Below are 9,974 nucleotides of genomic sequence, written 5' to 3'. Positions count from 1 at the left end.
GATAGAACAATTTGTCGATATAGTCTTTCAGTCAACAGCCAATATAACTTTTTAAACTGATTTTGGGCAATTTGGAAAATAAAAATAATACATGAAGTTCAAAAATAATAAAATAGACATGATAGTGGGCATTGTAATAGTTTTCTATATAATTATCGAATTCCTTCGATGTCTATGAATGTTTAGAAATTTGAAAAAAAACACAATTTCACAACATGACCTAATAGAAATATGAATTTGGAAAGAAAATGGACCTAAGTTTACGTTTGTAAGACTAAGTTATATTTTTAAGTCAGTTATGAACGTTAAAGTCTTTTTCTGAAGGGGATATTATAGGGGGTGACTAGAGATTAATCAACATAATCATTGAATGACTGTATTCCCGGAAAGGGAATTGCCCATTTTGAATATCGGCACACGTTTTATAAAAAATATTTATATATTTATTCGTTTGGACCCTATTATGATATCAATAGACAGAAGTAATCATATTGAAACTAATGCGGCTCCGACAAAATTTGAGGACTCTAATTGTTATGTTATCTCAAATATACGGTTTTAATATTTTCTTAATATGGGCGTGGCTCCTCGCCCACTTGAAATTCCAGACATACAGGAATACGCTGTGAATTCAAATGAAATTTTCCTTAAAACTTCCAGACCAAACTGGCTCAGCTACCACCGAATATACGTTGTTAATATTTTCGAATATATAGCGATAGCCAGGCAGCCCTTAGGACTCTAAGTGTTATTTACTCAGCCTCAAACTTTGTCCTAGAATGCCGGGCCTCGCTTAATCAGATGGCGAAACATTCCACAATAGTACGGTACTGGATTCAAATACATCAACAAATTAGTGGTTATACCATTGCAGACTCTCTTACCAAGGTGGGTCCCTCTTTTGCAAAAGAGCACACCGACCCTTTCGTCGGCATACCGATCTCAAACTGCGTAAACAAATATGGTCGGCTCAGGCCACCTGCAGACAGGCGAGAATAGCCACATGGGCCATCGTTCAACCTACAAAAATCTCAAGTCCTTCTATATATTCCGAGAGTTAATCTACGAAACTTAATGGCGGTGGTGACTGGCCACTCCATGCAAGAAGACTAAACTTAGCCAGTAATGACTTCTGCAGTAGCTGCCAGGATGAAGAGGAGGAAAAGAGTATAACTCACTTCCTCTGCCCTTGCCCCGACCCTAGCAGATCTTACAAGGAGTATGCAAGGTAGCTATTTCTTGCCTGACTTAACAGAAGTTGATCCTATATTCGTGCGACAAACTGGTTTGGTTTAGGAAACCAGAGAACTTAGGTCAAAGTGTACTAATATGCTGACCGTTTTCTCTCGTTTCAGATATCACAAAGGGATGAATTTACTGGAACTTCGTCAAACCCCACAAAAATGAAAACCCAATAAAATTTCAAGTAAAACACATAAAGATTTTTAGTTTTTTTAATAAAAAAGCATTGACTTTTTCAGTATTTATTTTGATAATGAATTTGCTTTTGTTTTCTTTTGCTGTAGTTTCTTTTTCATTCTTTTTTTTCAAAAATTCTTAAAAACTAATTTACAAAAATGCAAAGTCTGTGTAATAAAAAATACAAATTTTTGCAATGCTAATAACTAAAAAAAAAAAATAATGATATTAACTAAAGTTCAAAAAAATAAACAAAAAATCAGACAATTTAAAGTAAGAAAAAACATTCAAACGTTGCATTATGGCCCACCTCCAGGGAGCGCCAAACGTTAAATGTTTACAAAGTTAATTTAGACTTGTTGATAAGTCTGCGTTGAAAGCTATTTGTCGTTGAGTTGTTTGTTTACAAAAAAATAAACTAAAGTTAATAATAAAGATAATAGAGAAAGTTAAAAAAGCCTTAAGGGATTTGGAGGATTTCATAAAACCCAAAAGCGAATTTTAACTTATGATTAAAAGACTGGCGTACCTTTAAAAGTGTTATAAAAATGTTCAATATTTAAAAACACTTTATAAGGTGTTGCCAATTGTACGAATGGCGACAACCTAGCCATTGTAGTACAATTTAGTTCAAATTGATTTGAATAAAAAATATTCAGTTTTAAAGTTTTTTTTTCGCAAAGCGAAAAGTTTTTTGCATTAAAAGAAAATTAAGAAAACAAATGACAAATAAACCTGGAGCAGAAAGTTTGCAGACAATATTTTCAAAACTTATTTAGCACTAAAGAAAATACTTTAAGATTCTTAAGACTTTTCAAGAAAAGACCTCAAGAAAATAAAATAATTCTTAAGTTTAAATAATTTTCTATAATATTGTCTGCAACATACTGCTGCCATATTTATATCATAACATTTTCAAAATTTTCCCAAAATGCGGGGGTTTCCCCAAGGGGAAGGTTTTTGCTATAATAAATGTTAGAAAAAGCCTTAAAGAAAATTTTCTATTTTCTTAAAGTATAAACATTAAAATATTTGTTTTATGTTGAAAAATTAAAACAAATATTTTAAAATTTTACTTTAAAATAAAAGTTTTCTTTAAGACTTTTTATCATAACACTTAATATAACGGTTTTTAGCAACTTTCCTAAAATGTTTAAATTATTTTTAAACTATAAAACTTAAATCTTAGTTTTCTTTAACACTTAAACAATTTCAGACACAAGTTCTAAATTTGTCAAGGGTTTTGAAAAATTAGATAAAAATTTCAGTTCTAAAAAAAATTCAAACATTTAAAGAGAGTCACTGATGCTCAAGGATATAGAAAGATATCCGACTTATAATATATATATATATATATATATGTATGTATGCATGGTTGTATATAAAAATACATGATTTCTGTTAAATCTAAAAGATTTTTAGAAATTTTATCAGGTCCAGGCGTTCTTAGCCTGTAAAGCCGGTTTGTAAAACTAGCGTAAAATATTAATAAGGAGGAGGCGTAACCCTTAATCAAATGCTAAAGTAATTCTATACAAATTAAAAATATTTAAAATTTTTATATAAATTAAAAAAAAAATAAAACATTTATATAAAAATAATAAAACGTTCGAAATTTGTATAGAAAAACCTGGGACATTAAACTAAGAGCAGCCTATATAAAATTAAATTTTAAAAGAGATTAACGGTTTCTCTTTAATGATGTCATTTACCTAAAACTCATAGTACTTTGCTATAAAAGACCATGAGGGCTGTTTTTGGTATATAGATGAGTTAAAATGACATCATGTTTTTCAACTTTTTTGGTTAAGTTGTTAGTTGTTGTAGTGTTGTGTTGATTTAGTCGCCATTGTTGGAGGCATTATCGGCATTTTTACGTTTGCGACATTGTTCAGTAGTATGACCTCGGAAATTGCAGTAAGTACATCTCTTAGTGCCCTTGGCACCTCTAACAGGACCCTGTTGATTGGCCTCATCTTCCATCATATTGTGCTCGATAACACGACCCTTTTCCAACAATTCACGGAATGTTTTAAAGTCTTGACGAGCAATATGTTTACGGTATTTGATGTTGAGCAAACCATAGACAAAATCAATTTCGGTTTCTTCATCATGTCTACCATCGGGTAATTGGGCCAATAGGGCTCTCTTCTGGCACACAAAAGTATCGATAGCGGTTTTATCATCTTGTTTCTTATCGAAAATATCCACATAGATTTGATAGGCCGGTTTGGTGGGCGAGAAATGATCACGTATCAAAGCCAAAACATCATCCCAAGTTTTAGCTTCCTTGCGCACACCCTGCCACCAGGTTGAGGCCAAACCGTAGAACAGCAAGGAAATACCCTTTAAGGCATCTTCATCACTAATCGATTCCACTTCTTTGTACGTTACAATTGAGGTGATAAATTCTTCAACAGCTTCATGATCACGTTGACCGCCAAAGCGGGATGAACAATTACTGAAACTACCTTTGGACTTGGTTCCAGACACAACATTTGCGGCTGCTCCACTAGCAGCTGAAACACGTACAGCCTCGATAAGTTGTTGTAATTGTTCAGTAGTCATTTGCACCATTTGAGCCATTTTGTTAGAATTTGTTTTTCTAATACTTTTGAACTAAAATTAACACTTTAAACACTTTTGTTGTTGTTGCTGGTTAACGGTGTATATTATAACAAAGCCACTTGTTGCTTGGCGAATGTTATTTTATAATATTTAACCGTCGTTTTTAGAGTTGGTCGTTGCGTTTACGAAAACTCGCAGTAGACTGAAGTATACCATCGACTAGCACCGGTTTATATAGCCCTCAGCCGGCTCGTGAGAAAAGAGGATGAGTAACAATTAGTTGTTGTTGCCGTTAATCATCAACAAAAAATATTTCTCATCGGTTTTAACACTATAATACCTTTAGCTAGATTAGGCAGTGATGACAAGTATTTTAGTGTTTCACAGTCAATACAATAGTGGATTAAATTTTTTAATTCAAAATCTTTAAGCTGTTTTTATTATAAAAACTATCATTTAGTTTGGAAAATCCCATCATTAGGGCATCTGGAAAATGCTAATCTGCCTATTTGTACATTTCTACATTTTATATTAGCAGGTAGTTTTTATATGCGTTTCAATAGTTGAAAATAGGTATAAAGAACTGAAATAGAAATGAACTAAAACTGAAATAGGTCTTTGCTAGAACTGATCTAAAACTGAACTATAATTAAACTAGAACTAAAGTAGAAATGATTTAGAACGAAAATAGAAACGAGAACTGATCTAGAACTGAACTAGAACTGAACTAGAACTAGAACTGAACTAGAACTGAACTAGAATTGAACTAGAACTGAACTAGAACTGAACTAGAACTGAACTAGAACTGAACTAGAACTGAACTAGAACTGAACTAGAACTGAACTAGAACTGAACTAGAACTGAACTAGAACTGAACTAGAACTGAACTAGAACTGAACTAGAACTGAACTAGAACTGAACTAGAACTGAACTAGAACTGAACTAGAACTGAACTAGAACTGAACTAGTACTGAACTAGAACTGAACTAGAACTGAACTAGAACTGAACTAGAACTGAAATAGAACTGAACTAGAACTGAACTAGATTTGAACTAGAACTGAACTAGATTTGAACTAGAACTGAACTAGAACTGAACTAGAACTGAACTAGAACTGAACTAGAACTGAACTAGAACCGAAATAGAACTGAACTAGAATTGAACTAGAATTGAACTAGAACTGAACTAGATCTGAACTAGATCTGAACTAGAACTGAACTAGAACTGAACTAGGACTGAACTAGAACTGAACTAGAACTGAACTAGAGCTGAACTAGAACTGAACTAGAACTGAACTAGAACTAAACTAGAACTGAACTAGAACTGAACTAGAACTGAACTAGAACTGAACTAGAACTGAACTAGAACTGAACTAGAACTAAACTAGAACTGAACTAGAACTGAACTAGAACTGAACTAGAACTGAACTAGAACTGAACTAGAACTGGACTAGAACTGAACTAGAATCGAACTAGAATTGAACTAGAACTGAACTAGATCTGAACTAGATCTGAACTAGAACTGAACTAGAACTGAACTAGAACTGAACTAGAACTGAACTAGAACTGAACTAGAACTGAAGTAGAACTGAAGTAGAACTGAACTAGAACTGAACTAGAACTGAACTAGAACTGAAATAGAACTGAACTAGAACTGAACTAGAACTGAAATAGAACTGAACTAGAACTGAACTATATCTGAACTAAAACTAAACTAGAACCGAACTACAACTAAGTTAGAAAGCAATACTACTTCAGTGGGTAACTTCCTGCCCAAAAAGAAACTGGTTCTGAAAATATGTAAAATATGTTGTAGTATAGATTTTTTATTTCCAATTAAATCCCATAATGTTTCATTAAAAAAAAAACCGCCAAATTAGCATTATTGTTTGTTGGTATGAAAACAAATCTTATCATTTATTGATTGTGTTTGAAATACTAAAATTTTATGTTATCTATTTTTTTATCAATATTTAATTATATTTAGTTAAAAAGAAATGTTAACAAATAAATAAATAATTTATGAGTAGAAATTTATATTTTTTTCTTCTAGAATTTCTAGAACAAAATTTGGAAACTTTTTTGGTTTTCTTCAAAAAGAAGCTCTCGTTTATTACAAAAAATTTGGTAATTTTAGGAACTTATTTATTTGCTCTCACTCTCCAAAAGTTAATTTAAAAGAAATAAAATAGCTCTTTTTAAAAGAGCGCTAATTTGGTCACAAAACCGACTATTTCCAAGAATTCTATTATATATATGGAAATGTTTCAAAGAGTATGTATTGTTTTTTTGCGCACTCTACTATAATAGAACTGGCAAGGGTCTTGAATTCAAATCTAATGGAATAGAAATTGAATTTAATATATTCTAGCGGAACTAACAAAATTTCTGAAATTTATAAGCTGATCAGTTTTAGGAAGAAAAATGAAAATTTCATATTTCAGATCATAGCTATTAAAAATTTTCTTTACCGGCTGGTGGTTTACTTTGATAACTTTGATTTGAAATATTTTTATAGTGGCTTATGAGGTCGTTGATGTCTGAACTATAAATAAAATGTATGTATGTATGTGTTCCATATGCATACATGAATATAATTTTGTTATTGTTTACAATAGATGGTGAAATTGTGAATATGAATTTTAAACAAAACCATCCACCACCAAATGACGCACTAACTTACTTTTCATAAAACTAGTTCCAATATTTTAAAAAGAAATCAACGTTTCTTTCAGCATTTAGGGACATTTTATTTTTAGTTTTTATTTAATTAATAATTTTATTAATTTAAAAAAAAAAAAAATCAAACTTAAATTATGTACATAATTTTCAAAGCAGATTTTGCCATTGTTTTTGTGCCAAATTTGGAAAAGTTTATGCAAAAAATAGCATTCGACATTTAAACATATACTTATTTATATTGCCTGACTCATAGACAGAACTAAAAAAAAAAACTTTAATGCTTAAAGTCCACAAATCCTTGAACAATTAGTCAATAGGGTCCTAGATTATCTAGAAATTTCTGATTACAAACTAAGTACATTGAAATAATTACATGTAAATTATAGAATTTGTACAACTTGAGTCCACAATTCCTAGAATCACTAGATTTCTAGATTATTTTATGTTCATACCTATAACTGAATCCATTTAAAAATGTTTACAAATTCTTTATAAGACATAGAGAATTTCCTATTCTTAATAATAAACTCTCTGTAAGTTTAATTCCTCTTATATACCAAAGCATGGGAATAAACTCGTGGGTAATAATCTTAACAAATCAAAATCTAGATATTTTATAGAGAAAAAATGACACTAGACATTAAGGTTCCAATGGGTTCATAAATCAAAAAACATTATTTCGAGATATAAAGCCTTAACAATTTTACATATTATATAAAAGTTTTTGGTATTGATTTTTATTAGAAATATTTTTTTAGAAAACAACTTAATGGATACATTTTTTGTTTTATTTTAACATAATTTAACTGCGTAATACGTAAGTATATTAAGGGGTCCCCAATAGAACAAACGATATTTCCTACAAATATGTAAGAAAATAGTTCTTAGCGTAATTGAATGCTTCGTGGACGACAATCATAGGGACCGTCTAGAGCTGAACCAGAACGGAACTAAACTAGAACTGAACTGAACTAGAACTGAACTAGAACTGAACTAGAACTGAACTAGAACTGAACTAGAACTGAACTAGAACTGAACTAGAACTGAACTAGAACTGAACTAGAACTGAACTAGAACTGAACTAGAACTGAACTAGAACTGAACTAGAACTGAACTAGAACTGAACTAGAACTGAACTAGAACTGAACTAGAACTGAACTAGAACTGAACTAGAACTGAACTAGAACTGAACTAGAACTGAACTAGAACTGAACTAGAACTGAACTAGAACTGAACTACAACTGAACTACAACTGAACTAGAACTGAACTAGAACTGAACTAGAACTGAACTAGAACTGAACTAGAACTGAACTAGAACTGAACTAGAACTGAACTAGAACTGAACTAGAACTGAACTAGAACTGAACTAGAACTGAACTAGAACTGAACTAGAACTGAACTAGAACTGAACTAGAACTGAACTAGAACTGAACTAGAACTGAACTAGAAATGAACTAGAACTGAACTAGAACTGTACTAGAACTGAACTAGAACTGAACTAGAACTGAACTAGAACTGAACTAGAACTGAACTAGAACTGAACTAGAACTGAACTAGAACTGAACTAGAACTGAACTAGAACTGAGCTAGAACTGAACTAGAACTGAACTAGAACTGAACTAGAACTGAACTAGAACTGAACTAGAACTGAACTAGAACTGAACTAGAACTGAACTAGAACTGAACTAGAACTGAACTAGAACTGAACTAGAACTGAACTAGAACTGAACTAGAACTGAACTAGAACTGAACTAGAACTGAACTAGAACTGAACTAGAACTGAACTAGAACTGAACTAGAACTGAACTAGAACTGAACTAGAACTGAACTAGAACTGAACTAGAACTGAACTAGAACTGAACTAGAACTGAACTAGAACTGAACTAGAACTGAACTAGAACTGAATGAACTAGAACTGAACTAGAACTGAACTAGAACTGAACTAGAACTGAACTAGAACTGAACTAGAACTGAACTAGAACTGAACTAGAACTGACTAGAACTGAACTAGAACTGAACTAGAACTGAACTAGAACTGAACTAGAACTGAACTGGAACTGAACTAGAACTGAACAATAACTGAACTAGAGCTGAATAGAGCTGAACTTGAACTGAACTAGAGCTGAACTACAACTGAACTAGATCTGAACTAAAACTGAACTTGAACTGAACTACAAATGTTTTAGAACTGAATTACAACTGAACAAGAACTAGAACTGAACTAAAACTGACTTAGAACTGAACTAGAACTAAACTAGAACTGAACTAGATCTGAACTAGAACTGAACTACAACTGTTTTAGAACTGAACTAAAACTAAACTAGAACTGTAAAGAACTAAACTAGAACTCAATTAGAACAAATAATCTAGAACTAATTTCTAAAATAAGAAATATCATTATGAAATCGTTAAACTGTATTCTAAAAGGGGCCACATTAATGTACATAAAAATGTTTTTTTTTTTTTTTTGTAATTTTCACATAAAAACTTTTGTTAGAAACTACCAAGTGCTTAAAAGCAAAGGGGTTCCCCTCCCCATACAAAAAAAATCTGACCGCCTACAAATAATAAAATGTTTGTGTTTTTTGGAAATAAAAAACGATAACGTTAACTAAAAAAAAAACTACCATGATAATTAAGCACATGAATGGAATTTATTTTATGATTGTTATTAAAAAAAATTTCGATAAATCAATTGTATATTTGTATATAATAGAGCTAAACTTTGACTCTCCGGTCCACTCTTTCTAGCACTACCTGCAATTAAATTGTAGAGATGCCAACATTATAATAATGATCAGTAATGAGATTCGATCCAGTGCATTAATTTGATGATTATAACTCGTAGTAAAAATAAAAATATTTCTTAGAATATTTGACTTGATGTTTCTAAGTTTGGGAAATTATCCATGAAATGATTCCAGGAAGTAATTAAATGGGAAATATTTTAGAAATTCTTTTAAATGGATTAATCATATTTCATTTCATAAAATCCCTCTTTGGTACCTGGGTAACCCTGGGTTCCCTGCTAATGATTAGTAGAGAAAAACTCTCATTTCTCTCTCATTTTCGTACCCAAAATGACCCATTTGGTTTGGCTATAGTTAAATTAGAGAGAACAAGTTTCTCATTTTAAGCAAATTACTCTCCCTATTTCGCATTTACGGGCGTATTTTGTATTCAAAAAGTGAGTCATTACATTGGACATTTTATGTACTAAAGTTGAAATGAAAAAAAAAAAACAAGAACAAGAAAAAATTATATGTATTTCACAACCCAAAGAAATACCTATTTAAAATCGTCTGT

The 9,974-nt window shown here is 31.4% G+C and overlaps 1 protein-coding gene across 1 annotated transcript; it reads right to left on the bottom strand.

Annotated features, from left to right (window-relative positions):
- Positions 1 to 1,619: 1,619 nt before the first annotated feature.
- Positions 1,620 to 4,202, bottom strand: LOC119615545 (activity-regulated cytoskeleton associated protein 1-like). Its single transcript, XM_037971559.1, has one exon. It carries the CDS (start codon positions 4,003 to 4,005, stop codon positions 3,259 to 3,261), a length of 747 nt encoding a protein of 248 aa, XP_037827487.1. The 5' UTR covers positions 4,006 to 4,202; the 3' UTR covers positions 1,620 to 3,258.
- Positions 4,203 to 9,974: the final 5,772 nt, after the last annotated feature.

Source organism: Lucilia sericata, unplaced genomic scaffold, assembly GCF_015586225.1.
Source record: "Lucilia sericata isolate MDLA Ls3-8-SP2 unplaced genomic scaffold, ASM1558622v1 Contig005767F_arrow, whole genome shotgun sequence".
Lineage (NCBI taxonomy): Eukaryota > Metazoa > Arthropoda > Insecta > Diptera > Calliphoridae > Lucilia > Lucilia sericata.
The sequence above is the reverse complement of the archived record's forward strand: the minus strand, read 5'-3'. Positions and strand labels throughout refer to the sequence as shown.

Excerpts from the sequence above, each read along its gene's own strand:
- LOC119615545 (XM_037971559.1), bottom strand. The coding sequence starts at position 4,005 with ATGGCTCAAATGGTGCAAATGACTACTGAACAATTACAACAACTTATC.